We start from the raw sequence: 17,730 nt of genomic DNA on the forward strand, positions 1-17,730 counted from the left end.
AATTTTTTTTTTAATTTATGTCTCTAAAATAACAAAATAATGTACATATTATTACTAAACAAGATATATTCAGCTTAAAAGTGATCTGGTGATGTCCTTTAGGTATCAAACGAAAATAAAATAAACGCACAATAGGGTGACCCTAAAATTCTGTTCAAAAGTAAATAACTTTAGCTAACGATAATTTTGTTATTTTTGAGTTAAAAAAAAAAAAAGAAAAAATACGTGATCATTAAATTTTGTTTATGTACAAAATATAAAAATATCCGCACTAAAAAAATTTTCTTCCTGTATAATGCACGATATTGCACAAAAACACGGTCTCCTTTATATGGTAGAACAATGTTTGACAGGTCAGCGCTATATATTAATAGTTACACGTTCTGTGCAGGCAATAATGTCAGGGCATACCTGCAGTGCAGATTCCTGGGATACACGCCGGGGTATGCGGCCGACTGGACGTAGCACGTTTGTAGGCGGCAATCACGAAAGACTCGCTCGCAGTATGACCTGGTAACAAATAAAATCATTATCATACTACCTATTTTAATAATACGAATAGAGAAATACTCACGCGCGCTACAGACGTACAGTTTTCACTGTGCAGTTTTAACTGTACAGTTTTATTTAATGTAACTAAAAAAACTGTACAGGTAAAACTGTGCAGTTAAATCTGCAGGTCTGTAGCATGGGTTACTGATTAAAGCGCAAACGATATCGCAGACATCTGTCAGTTCATTTAATAGATGAACCCGTTATGTATGTACTATGACAGTTATACAAGTCAGCGCTTCGATATAATTGCCTATATTCACATTCGGTGACACTTTCCAATTTATTCCGCCATTACCGTGATATATTTATTTTATTGTCAGTCAATGACAGATGTGGGGTGAGCCCTATGTGTATATTAGTATAAAGCTACGGCCACATTGACACCCTGTATGTTGTATATTTACAATAATTCAGATTTTAGCCGTGGGACTTCTTTCGTGGCGTACTACGAATATAACAACAGAAAAACCGTTTTGGTATTCGCTATAAAGCAGTAATATAGATAACACAGAGAGAGAACAAGAGAGAGAGTATTAAAAGCAATAAATTACACATTCCGGTCACCTTTTTGCGCTGGAGCTTGAATAAATCTCTATAAATCATAATCTTACTTATCAAGTTACTCAGGACCGGCGCAGCGTGAATCATTAGGTATCTACGAACTAATGGCTATCATTTAGGGTGCTACGTGAGCGAAATCGTGAATAAATCGTCGGCTAGCTTAGTTTATAAACCTATTATTACGATTTATGACTTGCACTATATAATTATGCGGTCTAAGAAACTTTGATCTTAGGTTTAAGGATATCGTTTTCGCAAAAGCAACGATTTCACTTAATGTTAAATTTTATTATAATCAATTACCAATAAAAAATCATTATCATCTTCATTATCGACTCACTGCTGAGCTCAAGTCGCCTAAATAATCCAATAGTTTACCTGGTAGGTATGCATGTTTTCTCCTGTTTTTCCTTCACCGTTTAAGATATGTGATATTTAAATTCTTAAATTGCACACAACTGTAAAGTTGGAGGTGCATGCCCTGGACTGGTTTTGAACCCACACTCATCGGAATCGGAGGCAGAGGTCATATCCGCTGGGCTATCACGGCTCTTACTATAAATATCGGCTATAAATATCGCTCAATTACTTAGAAGACTACTTTCTATAGAGTTAGATAGATTTCAATGTCATAATGTACTAATAGGTACATAGTATAAAAATAAACAATTTTTTTTAATAATGTCTGATCTCGCTATCCTCAAAACTATTAGAAATTAGTAAAGTTATTACTTTATTGGCAACCACTAATAACTTCGAGATACATTTACATGAGTATTTAAGTATCATTTATTACCCTCATATCGTTTTTTCTGAATACAATAGAAAAGTATAATATACGGAAATAACGCATAAATCACACAAAAAATCTCTATTACCTCAATATTACGGTGACCTATTAATGTGGCCTTTGATTTATGTCTTTTAATCAAGCGACTGAGTGCGGGACAATTGCTGAATGAGGACCGATCGACTGTGACCGTATGATGAATAGATATTACGTGTTTCATTTGCACTTTGAATGAATGAGTGAGTGAGTGAGCACTGTGACATATAGAACTGTATTTTACCCATAGATTTTACCACGGATTTTAAATCGTGATGTAAAATTTTTTGCAGTTAATTGCTACAACAGTTAATTAACTTTTTAATGGCCACAATACAAAGGCCACAATATACAGGGTTTTTTTTCTCTATAGGTGAGAGTATTTCGAAGCTTTGATCCACCATGCTATTTCAATTAAATTTTTTAGTGCGTAGAGGTATAATTTTTAACTCTAAAACGATTATCATATGGTAGTTTATTTATGATAACAATTAGGACCATGCCTTAATTCCGACGCAAAGGACTCATGACTTCCTGACTCGAATTTAGTACCTAATTGTATTATTGGAACAAGAATTACCCAATTTTTAAAACCCCATTCTAGGAATCTCACAAGATAACTACGGAATCAAAGAAGCAGTTAAGTTATACAATAATTAACTACTGAAACTGATTTTATTCACTACCTATCAGCTAGGTTAAAGCAATACAATACTACCATGGATACGGATAAGGGCCTGACTTACACCAGATCTGCTAAGTATGAATCAAACCTAGATCTTCCCTTTTACACCCAATCCAAACGAAACACTAGTGTAAAGAGACTCTTAAAGCCACAGAATACACAATAAACAGAGCTGTCATCAAGAAATTAATTTACAAACAAAAGTTAGCAGGAAAATCTCGCCGCTACGTGAACGAAATCGTGAACGAACGGATCTGAATGAGACTTTTCGGTCGGCAATTATTACAGCCCCTGATTTGTGGCTTGTAATCAGTCGGTCGAGTGAGGGTCAATCGCTGACAGAGGAACAAATTAATGAGAACGCCGCCCGAATAGTTATTTCATTTACATAATTGGCACCTTCATTTTGCGCTTTGATCGGATTTAATCGGTGATAAATACAGACTGCTGAAATCTTGCCTTTTTAGGTTTGTATTGTGAATGTTCGTCTATATTTTATATGGGTTTTCCGGTTTCGGTAGTTTTGCGAAAAGGTTTAACAAAAAAAATCGTAGTCACTTTTGAATTCTTCATTACAACTTCTATAATAGGTCATCTTTGACGTATTTCGTTGAAGACAATCTTCAACGAAATTGAGATTCTATGAAAAAATGTCATCCGGTGCTTACTGCCAGTGGATATCATATAATAGATAAATGACATTTTGTCAATTGATTTGATGTTTATTTTAATAAGTTGACAATAAAGACCAACAGTGAATAAGCCAGCTGAGTGGCCATTATAATTGAGACAATTTGCTCATGTTGATGATTTTATCAATAGACTTTTGAACATGATAGAAATGTAAGAAATTCCTTTTATACGAATTTGATTGAACGAAATCATTATTTAAGCAATATGATCCAATCACATAAGTAGGTGATTTTTACTACGTGTATTGGATATTGTTGGTTATTGTACAATTGTATTCTATTGGGTATACGTATCTATCTATATTTCCAATATTCATGTTAGATTGGATTACGTTCCTGTTCTATTGCGAAATGGATTCCAAATTCGGAGCACAATGGATACCTTTGAAAGCGATTTGTTTCGAAATGTTCAATGAGCAACGCTTTGATGTTCTGCAATTTAGGGGTAATTTGAATCGACTGGAGATACGTAGTAAGCATTTGTATACGTTATCCAGCGATATATGAATAACACAGACTCATATTTTTATTTGACATAGCTCGACTCGAAAAATAAAGCGAAAATTGGCGGGGAACACTGTTCGTAGTGGAAAAACCCAACGTTGTTGTTCTACCCTCAAGGATGATGGACGATTTAAACAGGGAGCTCGGGAGTATTTCCCATTAATTAAAGGTTGACAAGTCCACTAATAGGAGCCGAACTGCATAAATATTTTTTTTTAATCAAAAAAAAGAAACTTTTTATGTTTTCATACAAAGTAATTCAAATAATTCCGATTAACCATGTAATACACGCCTTTATCTATCCTTGCATTTTAAAATACGTCATCGTAGTGGTAAGACTGTCGACATCGATGAGATATTGCAACTGGAACTCCGCACTTCACTGGTAAGCTACTTCATGGTATTTATCAATGAATAGGTAAGTTAAGCTAGGTCATAATTCATAGGTAAGCTATATAAGGGACACCATTTAAAATCTATTTACAAAAGAAATATTTTTTACTCCGAAAATATTCATTTTGTTCAAACACATGTTACTTAGACATATTTAATTAATTTTCCTTAAAGAATATACCCCTAGAGTTATGAGTAATACTCCCAAGCACCCTGTATAATTATAACTAAATGTGCTTTTTTAAAGACGTTGATTATATCACTTAATACCAGGTAGACGAACAACTTACTCTGTCAATCATTGATTGTATAATAAAACTAGCCGACGCCCGCGACTTCGTCCGCGTGAAACTCGATGTAAACTTTCAACTACCCCTACCCTACTCCTACCTACCCCTACCTACTTTTCTGGTTGATTTTTTACAACTTGTCTGAAAAACCCAAATATCTCGCGGAACCCTATTTTTTCCAAAATAAAATTTAGCCTATGTTACTTGTGGATAATGTAGCTTTCAAAAGATGAAAGAATTTTTAAAATCGGTTCAGTAGTTTTTGAGCCTATTCATTACAATCAAACAAACAAACAAACAAACATGCAAACAAAGTTTTCCTCTTTATAATATTAGTATAGAAGTATAGATGTTTCGTATTAATAAAAAAGTGTTTGACGGCCTCCGTGGCGCAGTGGTATGCGCGGTGGATTTACAAGTCGGAGGTCCTGGGTTCGATCCCCGGCTGGGCCGATTGAGATTTTCTTAATTGGTCTAGGTCTGGCTAGTTACCACCCTACCGGCAAAGACGTACCGCCAAGCGATTTAACGTTCCGGTACGATACCGTGTAGAAACCGAAAGGGGTGGATTTTCATCCTCCTCCTAACAAGTTAGCCCGCTTCCATCTTAGATTGCATCATCACTTACCATCAGGTGAGATTGTAGTCAAGGGCTAACTTGTAAAGAATAAAAAAAAAAAGAACTTACCCCGCCACCACTTCCCCTCTTCTGTTGGGATACAGCTCCGGATGCTGGCCGTAACGCAGGTACACCTCGAATTGCTGCTCCGCCCTGCGTGTAAGCCACATATTAGATTACTAGCTGACGCCGCGCGGTTTCTCGTGGTTCTCGTTCCCGTAGGAGTACGGGGATTAAATATAGCCCATAGTCTTCCTCGATAAATGGGCTATCTAACACTGAAAGAATTTTTCGATTTTGTGGTTAAAGTATAAAAACGTATAAAACAAACAAATTTACTTTCGTATAAATAGAATACTAGCGGTCGCCCGCGACTTCGTCCGCGTGCCATTCGATTTTCACAAATGAAACATGGATTTTTCCGGCATAAAAATCATCCCGCGGGAACCATGGAGTTTTCCGGCATGAAAAGTAGCCTCTGTTAATGCAGAGTAACTTCAGTAGCCGCATAACCGCAAAAATAGAATTTGCGATTCCATTCTACTTACTGAACTATTTCCAATCCAAATTTCAGCCAAATCGCTTCAGTAGCCGCAGCGCAAATTAGGAACAAACGTACACACGCAAACTTTTGCCTTTAGAATATTATAGTGTGAAGTGTGGAAGTAATGGTGAGGTTTAGAGACTCAATAGCTCGGACTCATCACCGAGGGGTGGTGGTTCCCCGCCCCGTCTATTGTCATACCCAGTCCTAATACAGCCTTTCCCGACTAGTTGGAGGGAAATGGAAAAATTGGTCATGTTTAAAAAAGATATGGCAAATATTCTTTTAAATAAAATATATTCGTAAGTATACTGCTAGTGTGACGTGTGTTATACTAACCTTGAATCAAAACTAAAATAAGTCTGGTCTGTGAAGTTGTCAGCGTGGAACACGATCTTCACGAAGTTGGTCTCGGAGATGAAGGTCTGAGGCTGTTCGATCTCTCCACAGAACAGACCCGGTTCTTTTCTGTTTGAGACGTCGGTCTTCGCGTTGCCATCTACTATCTGAAACATAATGACTTCTTTAGAAGAAGAGTAGTAACTATTCGCTTAACCGCGTAATTAGATAAGGACTCGTCTCGCTAGACGTTACTTTTCTGTCAAAGTATATGATCAACGATCTAATGCGATTATATAAACTGTCTCTATAAAATCTATGTTTCATAGTTGTAATCGAATTCATCGGTTAAAGAGCTCCATAAAAATACCTTTTTGTGTAGTTGAATAGTGTAAAAAATGGGTAAATACTTCTGTTTTAGTAAAATATAACTAACCTAAGCTCGTTTTCTTCAAAAAATTACAGACAATTTTATTCGTGAATTTGTAAGAGATACTAGTCCTTATGTAATTAATCTGAGCGCTTAATAGATAAGTAGCTAAGTATTCACATCACACGTTCGCAGTCCAGTGCCCAACGTGGGCTCACGTCAGTGTCTCCTCACTAGTCCGTGAGCCCAATGTGGACTCGTACTCCTTGTGAATGTTAGGACTTGCGGCGTAAGATAACTTTTATATGGGGACTATAAACGTGTTATTAGCTTTAGGTATCATCATTATCATCCGCCATTTTAATGACGCCATTTTAAAATGATGATTTAAAATAAAAACAACTCTTTTACATTGGAACGTATGCCGTAAATAAAACGTATAAATAAACATAAAAAACGTATAAATATCTCATCCTTTATACTCAACAGCCGCGATCGTTACATTTTTTTTTATAGCAAAAGCTTTTGAACGGCGCCACGAGCAACTTTATCGGATTTAAATTTATGATATAATATGAAAATGTATTCCAAACATTCGGGCGACATGTAAAAAAAAGATTTTTGAGCATGAAAATTTCCATGTCGCAGATAACAATTTCGATATTGGTACGAGTATATTATGTGATTTCTTTTATACCAAAAAATACTATCTTTGGCACGAAAAATGAACTGAGGTAATAAAAAAAGTTTAAAAATAAATACCAACAATACATATTTCTATACTCTATATACTCGGCTCAGATTAATACAAGCGTGTCGTCTCATCATAAGGAACGTGATAGCCCAGTGGATATGACCTCTGCCTCCGATTCGGAGGACGTTGGTTTGAATCCTGTCCGGGCATTCACCTCCAACTTTTCAGGTATGTGCATTTTAAGAAATTAAATATCACGTGTTTCTAACGGTAAAGGAAAAACATCGTGAAAAAACCTACATCCCTGAGAATTTTCTTAATCTCTATGCGTGGTGGACTAACTCCTAACCCCTCTCATTCTGAAGGGAGGCTCGTGCTCAACAGTTAGCCGAATGGGTTCTTATGATGGTGATGATAACAAACTCCAATCTATGAAATTTATTTATTAATCAAACGTACACAACTTAAACCAACTTGAACTTACTTAAAACCTTGACAAATTATATACCTAAAGCTTCCACATGAATCACTCTATCTAATGGTGAAAACTGCGTGAATTTTTTTTAGTACTTTTTGAGTTTATCGCCAGACACAGAGACTGATGGTGCGAGGACTTTATTATTTTTTTTAGATATCGATAAATGGAAAATTAGAGATTGGAGATGTTGTTTTTCAGTTTACCTATGCGGGTAATTAATTGAGTATTTTTCTTGAGAAAATAAAATATTGTACCAAACCAGTCAGATGTACTAAATCAACGAACATCGGCTTGCCATTTGAAGCAATTACAACCGTTAAATACTTTCGCAACAAATCCCTAGAAAGTTTATTAATTTTCAAATTTCTCAAATCACAGTGGGGCCATGATCCAATAATTATCCACCCAGTACCCCTCGTGCTTCGAAGTCCGAAGTTCTTTTAGTTTGGAACTTCGGATATTAATTAGTTGAATAATGCGTATTGCTGTTTCGAAACTCAATTAGGTTTTCCTGCTATATTAATTCGGTAAATTATTTTTAGGAATAATTTATTAGCTGATTGGATTCTTTGTTTCGAAAATATAATAATTTAAGGATATAAATCAAATAAAAAACCTTTAGTAGATTATGATTATGAGATATGTGTAACAGAAATTAATAACAAAGTACTATGCTCTGTATATTGACTATTTATTTATATAAGTAAACTAAATATATACTAGTTGAAAACTTATAATTAAAACTAAGAGCAAGTTCCAAGCGCGCCTACAACAAATTTAATCAGGAACCGCAGGGGCTTAACATGCATGTTCGAGAATGAAAAGCCAATAAATATATACTGGTAAATGTACTAATATTACAGAGAGTTAAGTTAAAGTTTATTGAACATAGTTTCTGGATCTTCAGAACCGATTTTGTTGATTCTTTTACCTTTGAAAGCTGCGTTATTTGTGATTGCCATGTGGTATATTTGTGATTGCCATGTGCTATATTTATGATTGCCATGTGCTATATTTGTGATTGCCATGTGCTATATTTGTGATTGCCATGTGCTATATTTGTGATTGCCATGTGCTATATTTGTGATTGCCATGTGCTATATTTGTGATTGCCATGTGCTATATTTGTGATTGCCATGTGCTTTATTTGTGATTGCCATGTGCTATATTTGTGATTGCCATGTGCTATATTTGTGATTGCCATGTGCTTTATTTGTGATTGCCATGTGCTTTATTTGTGATTGCCATGTGCTATATTTGTGATTGCCATGTGCTATATTTGTGATTGCCATGTGCTTTATTTGTGATTGCCATGTGCTATATTTGTGATTGCCATGTGCTATATTTATCCCTGTATTCTTACGAGAGTATATAAAATATAGAATCTAAATATCCTGCTATAATATCGCAGTCTGGGAGGAAATATGGAGATAGTCTACAACCTCCGCGACGGATAACGGCAACAGTTACCTTTATTGAAGACATATTACAGTTACCTTTATTGAAAACATATTTGTTGTATCTCTGGAAATGTGCTAGCTATTTTGTCCGGTATAGGAATCAAGCTAAAAATATCACTTTATGGAAAAACACCGTTGCAATGGATTCATGACATCAATACACAAAACAAAAAAAAATTGTTCGTCGGTATGTTTGATTTCAAATCACGCTTTTTTTGTTACTTTATCTTACACCAGAAAATCTTTACAAATAGAATTATTTTCTTCTTTACAACCTATTATCCACACAACACAGTATTGTTTTTCTAAAGAGTGGGGGGATTGGGGTTCCGCCTACGCGTTGCAGCCAGCGCTGTATGCTTGGTCGTCTGTGGCCGGCCTAAGAAATGGGTATATTATACTTCCGACCGAATTGTTTTTTTCGGTCACGGGCTCATCGCGAGATTAACCATGTAGAGACATTATAGTAGACAGTAACTGTGCCTGGGCAGACACAAGTGCCCAGGCACAGTTAGACACAAGTGTGTGCAAGTACAGTTGCACTCTCTATTCCGTCACTCTCATAGTCCGATGAGTGGTGTGAGTGTATACTAATGGTTCAAAGGCGGAGATCAAACCCAAGACCTCTCGGTATTAAGTCCAGTTCCGTAATCAGGATTTATCGATGCTCTAATTTTAATTTATAAAGATTTAGCGGTGACCTAGCAAACCGAAGCAAATTAACATAATACTCTCGCTCAAACCAAAGATCCACCTAAATATTCACCCTTGCCAATTTTACATATTTTAGTGAAACCGACAAAAGATATCAGGGACGACATTATGCAAACTAAACCAGGAAATCCAAGACGAGAATACGGAATCGCCAGCAGGAGTTATCAAGTTGGGACCGCTTTACCAATTCATCTAATTAATTTCTTAACTCGAGAACTTAAAGAACTTTGGAGTTCGAACAGTGAGAACCTTGGGAACAATCTGGTGGGATAATTATTGGATCAGTCAGCTGTCGTGATATCGAAAATTTCAAAACTTAATAAACTTGACTCACAATGGAGTCGCTAATTTTTGTCGCGTGACTGACCTCTTACTTACTCCTTACTCTAGAGCAGGGTTTCTCAAAGTGGGGTACGCGAACCCTTAGGGGTTCGCCTTTCGATGGCAGGGGGTTCGCGACAAGATTTACGTAATGGTGCCTTGATAATTGATACCGAGTCAGAATAAATTAAGGTAAAAATTGTCCAAAATTACTCTTTTGTTAATTATTTTGTTAATAATTGAATCTATTTGCGACAATATACAAACACACCCATCACATTTTGTACTTTATGTGTTACCTTTTATTATTATAAAAACCCTATTGTTGTGGGGGGTGTGTTAGTAAGAGGGTTCGCTGTCACTTGGAAATTTTAACAAGGGAGCCGAAAGTTTGAGAAACCCTGCTGTACAGCATTTAATTAAGCGTTCCATTTAATTATTTTATACGCAGCAGATATCTATACAAACGTCGTAGTTTGTATAGAATATATCTGCTGGCCTATTCACTATTTTAGTTTTTATTATCAACCTATTAAAATAAACATCAAATCAATTAAAATGCCATCTACATTTTATAATTCATAATTCATAATTCATAATTCTTTATTTGCAAATTGTTAAATACAGATCTTGATATAAATGTTGGCATACAATTTGCTACAAAATAGCATGCAAATTTAAAAATAATCTTATAACTAAATTACATTGTCTATAATACACTATAATTATTGAAATTTACTTAATGACTATGATGTTAAAATTATTAATTTATTATTATGTCCGTTATACGTTAATTATTATTGTTTGTCAGTTAAATAGTCTTTGATAGTGTAATACCGTTTTTTTAACAATAGTTCTTTGATTTTAATTTTAAACAAAGCCACACTTAAATTTCTATCAGCTAATTTCGCTGGTAATTTGTTGTAAATTAGAGGTGCCATATGAAAAATGCTTATATAATATCCAACAGTAGGCACCGGATTTTTACATAGAATATCAATTTCATAATATGTCAACAAGTATACGCCAAAGATATTGAATTAACCCTGCTGGTCCAATAATTAATAACAATAATAGTAACTTAATGTCAAAACTCTAGAAAAACTGTCAGTTTGACACAAATAATGAATTTGATGTCAGACGGATCCGATCAAGTTGCGCAAATGCACCTTTTTCAAGTAATTTAGCTGATTTAGCCAATGTAGATTTTTCTGAAAATTGGCTTCATGAGATTTCATTTTATGTTCTAATTTATAACAAATTTTCAGCTTTGTATCGTTTGAATATTTTGGGCCCGATTTTGTATGGAGACAGCTTTAATAAAACACACAAGTTGGTCATCTCAGGCTCTTAAATAACACATACGTTTCAGGTGTCAAAGATAAATGGTCGATCGTGTCACAAAGCGGCGGAAATGTCAAGCACCTTGTTAAACAACCAAAAGCAAAACACATCGATGCGATGTTAAAATTCACAAAGAGAACTCCCGTTCATACTGCAAAGACATCATTAATCGAAACAAGTTGAATGACACTCGACGTCTTTCCACGACTCTGTTTGAAAAATTGAGAAAGAAAAATCCGCATTTGCAGCAATTTTTAGGGTACCGTACAACTATGGACGTTTTACGAATTAAGTCAATTCTGATTCGTATATTAAAAATAAAGTTTATCAGGATGTTTGTATAAAAATAACGTAATTAGTTGAAAAATCATATTATATTAATAGCTTCTAGACGTACTTAGGTATTTAAGTGAACGTAATCGCACGCATTCTAATTTTAATCTACGGTTTAACTAAAACTAAATTTTACGCGGACGAAGTCGCGGGCGTCCGCTAGTAATAATAATATTATGTTATAACGCTCATACAAATCTAATTATTTATTTAGTTGTTACGTATTATTTCAGCAGTATTTAGTATAAACACACCCTGTTTGAGCGATCCACGGCAGCGCCGCAAAGGTTGTCCCTGTATATTCGAAGGCAATAATCGCAGGACTGTTTTTACAAAATTTCTCTACTATTAGTAGAGAAATTTTGTAAAAATAACAGTTTCTCACAACTTTTTCTATTTATGTATATATATACTATAAAATATACTATAAATATACTATATACATAATTTATTTTTAATTTTTTCTAACAAAATTTCTCTACTATTAGTAGAGAAATTTTGTAAAAATAACAGTCCTGCGATTATTGCCTTCGAATATACAGGGACAACCTTTATAAAAAATCTTTAATAAAAGAAGGCCGCGTGGCGCAGTGGGTAGTGACCCTGCTTTCTGCATCCACGGCCGTGGGTTCGATTCCCACAACTGGAAAATATTTGTGTGATGAGCATGAGTGTTTTCCAGTGTCTGTGTGTATTTATACATTATATAAGTATTTATATGTAGTATATATTTGTATATTAATATTATAATATCAACTATCTTAGCACCCATAACACAAGCTACTCTGTATGCTTACTTTGGGGCTAGATAGTGATGTGTATTGTTTAAGTATATTATTATTATTATTATTATTATCTTTATTTAAACTATGTACAACAAAAAAAATGTGGTATGGTAGTAAAAAGCGTCTTAATTATTAAGATTCACGGAACCCTCCTAGTCCAGAAGTTCGTCTTGTTCATTGGTTTTTATTCGTTTCCGGGGAGGTCCGCGTTTTCCTTACTCCCGTTCTATCGATTTTGCGCCCCTAACGAGTTGATCGGATTGTAGCTATTGACCTCTTTGCTTAGACGTCGTTTTTCTTGTGCACCAATTTAGTCGACTTTTTATTGAAGACTAATAGGTATTACATAATTAATTTCAACAGTGAAACGTTTATTAGAACTTTTGAAATGTCCGTATGTGTTTGATACACCTGCAAGGCCCGACATCATGGGTTTGATATCTAGATTTAATATTGATAGGTCATAAGTTTGATTTCCATTGGTTGGAGTGTCGCACTAAACCCCAGCCTTTTTAATCAATTGTAGGGAAAGGGGAATTAGGGTTAAATTAAAAATAAGGTACTGACTTTGAGCGGATTGATACACTTTGATATTAGGTATTATGGAAAATTCTCAGGTATCAGGGTTTCCTCAAGTTGTTTTTCTTAATCTAGTGACAGTTACACAGTGATTGCTTAAATCGATCGTAACTACACAGTAACGTATTATGCAGGTACGTAAGTAATTCTGCTAGCGGACGACCCGACGTTTCAACCGCGTAGTTCCCGTGCTCGTGGAAACACCGGTAATATAGCCTATGTGATGATGTAACTTTCCGTAAGTGTAAGAATTTTTAACATCAGGGCCGTGAAAGTATAAACAAACAAACTCACCTTCGCATTTATAATATTAGATAAAATTGTATGATGTGTGCATTATATGTTTGCTTACCTGCATATATCCCTTATGGCAGGTGGTCCCATTTATGAGTGTGCCGACTTTAAATTTCTTGAATCGTATCCTGAGGATCCAGTCTTTTGGAGACCCCCTGAAGGCTCTAAACCTGTAAAAGAAGAACGGGTTATTTGACGTTTACAGCTGTACGTTTAGGTAAGGTTTGGCAGCGGCAAATGTAATAGGCGTATTAAGGCGTTTTTCAGTCCTGGGGTTGAGTTCAAGGTCGAGGAATATAATATAAAATAGCCTGTAGTAGCCTGTAGTATTAGAGTAGCCTGTGAATGCTGTGAAGTCTGTGAATGTTGGTGTTGATACTTCTCTGTACTTCGGAGAGCGTGTTAAGCCGACGACGGTCCTGCAGACTAATTCATTAACTTTGACGTTGACACATACGAAATTGAGATTGAATGTAACAAACGTCATCCGGTGCTTACTGACAACCTTTCGTGAGTCACACAGTAGGAAGATTACATTTCTCATTTGATTTGAAGTTTATTTTATTTGGTTGTCAATAAAGATTAAATCAGTGAATAGGCTAGTTGCTCTATAGAATTAACATCTGATTTATACATTACTAGCAGATAGGGTTCCCGTTTCCGTAGGAATATAGGAATAAACTATAGCCTATAGTACCCGGGGATAGCTTCCTAACATTGAAAGAATGTTTCAAATTGGTTCAATAAGTAGTTTCAGAGCCTATTTAATGCATACAAACAAATAAATAAACATTAAAATATTTCCTCTTTATAATATAAATGACGACCGGACGTATGCTGTCTCTCAATCAATTTACAATTTAAGGAGGAAGCCTGGAACTGGTGCCGGTGACTAGATAGAAGTGGAGTAAAATGTTAGCTTGGTTTGGACCTATAATGCTGCTGTCAAGGGGTCAACCTGAAAACCAGCGCCACAGCTCGCTGCGGCATCGTGCTAAGGTAAGGATACCTTTTTTGTCCACGACCATATAGATTTTTGTATATTCTGTTTGTTTCTTTTATTACTTAAATATATTCAATTCTATTCTAACTTATGGCAACCAATAGAAGCCGATGGAAGGCGTGGACCCGCAGGAGGCTGGGATCTTACCAGGACCACGATCTTCAGTAATGAAGGAACGACTATAGAGAGAGAGGTTCTAACTTACCTATATGTACAAGTTAGCGGTCGGCCAAAGTTTTCAGGTGTCACCGGCGGAGATGACACATCTTCGTATATTTCTACAGTTTTATTGCAGTGGTCTCTTTTTGAATCTGAAACAAGAAAAGATAGAGCTTAATTCCATCGATAAGCTATATAGCTGCGTTTTGGTACAATGAAATCCTTTTGTTTTATTTTACACAAATAAAACAAAAGGAGCCTTTGACTAAAATATCATCTGGTATGGTGGTAAGTGATGATGCAATCCAAGATGAAAGCGGGCTAACTTGTTAGGAGTAGTAACTATTACACGACATCGTATCAGAACGCTGAATCGCTTAGCGGTACGTCTTTGCTGGTAGTAGGGTGGTAACTAGCCAAAACGGAATCCTCCCACCAGACAGTCCTGAACCAATTAAGAAAACCTCAATAATCCCAGCCGAGCATCGATCCCAGGACCTCCATCTTGTGAATCCATCGCGCATACCAATGCACCACGGAGGTCAAAAATGAATTTACTGACGTCAACTATGAATTTACTTATGTCAACTATTCTATTATGTTGTTTCTTTAACTATTAGCATCACAGAACAAAGAAAACGCTTAAGCTGATGCTATTAATTCTGTGATAGTGTCACAGAATTAATAGCATCAGCTTAAGCGTTTTCTTTGTTCTGTGATGCTAATAGTTGAAGAAACAACATTATAGAATAGTATAACATAATATAATAATAAACATAATTTTTTTTTTTTTTTTTTTTTATTCTTTACAAGTTAGCCCTTGACTACAATCTCACCTGATGCTAAGTGATGATGCAGTCTAAGATGGAAGCGGGCTAACTTGTTAGGAGAAGGATGTAAATCCACACCCCTTTCGGTTTCTACACGGCATCGTACCGGAACGCTAAATCGCTTGGCGGTACGTCTTTGCCGGTAGGGTGGTAACTAGCCACGGCCGAAGCCTCCCACCAGCCAAAAATATAATAATCGGGGTTTCACCAATAAGTAAATTATTTAGTATTATAATATACCTAATAAACAATTTTTTTTTAATCCTGAGCATAAATACTCGTAGGCAAAGAACGAAGTGAGTTACTCTTGCTAGTTATTCAAACTTGGGTCCAAGTTCAGTCGTCTGGGGTTTTATTGTAAAAGTTTTCCATTGTTTCATCGAAAGTCTATAAGAAAACTGTGCAAATAGTTGTTCTATAGCGTTTCATCTCGTCTGTCTAGTCAGTCTGTCAGTTAATGTTTGCGCTGAAATCGATTACTTTCTAAATTATAATAAAACTTCGAAAGAATTTAAGAAAGAAATGAGATAACTTAAATCCCGATCTGAATGGTTATTATGTAACTCGGTGTACCATTTTAAGTAATCAGTCACTACATCGTTTTTCATCGTATTTTCATTTTTGCAATCATCTAACTTTGTGTTTCTAACGTAAAGACACAATAATCGATATTTTACGTAAAGTAACACTAGTCTAGTAGTGGTAGTAGCAGGTAGTAACGTTATTTTAACGAAAAACTGATATTTACGTTATTTTGTTGAAATATTCATTTTAGACGATTATTAAAACAAAAAGCATTACCAATTGATGTAAAATGGTGTAGTCAAGGTAATTTCGTAGAAATAACTATATTAAAATTCAAAAGACAAGAAGAACAACAACAAAGAACAAATTCAAAATTCAAAAGACAAGAAGCCAAGAAATAAGAAAGAAGACAAAACTGACAGATGCTTTACATCAAGCTCTGAAACTAAAATGGAGCTGGGCCGGCCATGTAGCGAGGTGCTCAGACCAACGCTGGACTATTAAGACCACAAAATGGATTGGTCCACAAGGAAAAAGAAACGTGGGCAGACCACAGAAGCGGTGGGCGGACGATATAATTGCGACAGCCGGGAAAAGCTGGATGACAATAGCGAGGGAAAGAGAGAAATGGAAGAAATTGGAGGAGGCCTATACCCTACCAAGGGATTCCTATAATTAATACAATTGTAAAAATGTAACAAATTAACTAAATATTACTAACATAGAATTAAGAAAATATATAATATTTTGTAATTAGGTTAAGTTTTATAGGAAATAAAAGGCTTTATTATTATTATTCAAATGAATTAAACTCTCACGCCCAGTACAAAATAAATATATATAAAAGCCAAAGGGAAAATAAATAAACTTACTTAAATACACAAAATAAATAAACTTAAATATATATTACATAAATACATATATGCACCGGGCGGAGGATTCACCCCGGCAGGGAGACCAAACGGCCGGGGGTCAGGGCGACAGGTGGAGAAACCGGCGGACTATCCTAGCCGAGTCCAGCAAGACCGCTTTTTGCATCTTGCCTGCGAGCGAACTGCCACGGAACCCCAGCCGCCTCAGATGGTGAGCGAGGCTGACTGGGATCAAACCGTTGGCAGATATAACGATGGGGATGATTTCAGTGGACTCCACATGCCACATGGCGGTAACCTCGTGAGCCAGATTTAGATATTTACGTTTTTTCTCTGTCTCAGCTCTCACAAGGTTCTCGTCATATGGAATTGTGATGTCCACTAAAAACACCCTCGACTGTGCCCGGTCCAACACCACGATGTCAGGCTTATTCGCAAGAATAGTCCTGTCCGTGATAATGGACCGATCCCAATAGAGCCGGACTCCGTCGCGTTCAAGCACTGGCACCGGTGTGTACTTGTAATAAGGCAACCTCTGGTCCAGGAGACCGTACGTCAGAGCAAGCTCTTGGTGAAGGATTTTGGCTGCTTGGTTGTGTCTGTGCAGATACTCAGTGTTGGCAAGAGCTGAACAACCCGAAAGGACATGTCTGAGTGACTCGCCGGGATGGCGACAGGCTCGACAGATGTCGTGAGTGCCATCCTTCAGAATGTACTTTCGGTAGTTCCGCGTCTTTACCACCTGATCTTGTATCGCAAAAACAAACCCTTCGGTTTCCCCAAAGAGGTCACCGAAGCGCAGCCACTGCACAGACGCTTTTTTACTGACATGGGGCTCATGAAGAGCCTTAAAAAAGCGTCCGTGCAGCTCCTTCCCCTTCCATACGGTCTCCCGGTCAGAGATGCTCTGTACCACTGGTTTTTGCCATTCGCTGTTGGCCAAGGATAGCGGGGTGAGTCC

General features: G+C 36.2%; 1 protein-coding gene across 1 annotated transcript in view; it reads right to left on the bottom strand.

Moving 5' to 3' along the window:
- Positions 1-17,730, bottom strand: part of LOC112043770 (uncharacterized) — a 130,560-nt gene that overhangs the window by 20,106 nt on the left and 92,724 nt on the right. The window contains exons 2-6 of the mRNA XM_052884272.1: positions 14,589-14,694; positions 13,439-13,550; positions 6,009-6,175; positions 5,195-5,278; positions 412-510 (exon numbers count right to left, since the gene is read on the bottom strand). Coding sequence (XP_052740232.1) covers positions 412-510; positions 5,195-5,278; positions 6,009-6,175; positions 13,439-13,550; positions 14,589-14,694 — 568 coding nt within the window. The remainder of the gene's footprint in view (positions 1-411; positions 511-5,194; positions 5,279-6,008; positions 6,176-13,438; positions 13,551-14,588; positions 14,695-17,730) is intronic.

Source organism: Bicyclus anynana, chromosome 11 (assembly GCF_947172395.1).
Source record: "Bicyclus anynana chromosome 11, ilBicAnyn1.1, whole genome shotgun sequence".
Taxonomy (NCBI): Eukaryota; Metazoa; Arthropoda; class Insecta; order Lepidoptera; family Nymphalidae; genus Bicyclus; species Bicyclus anynana.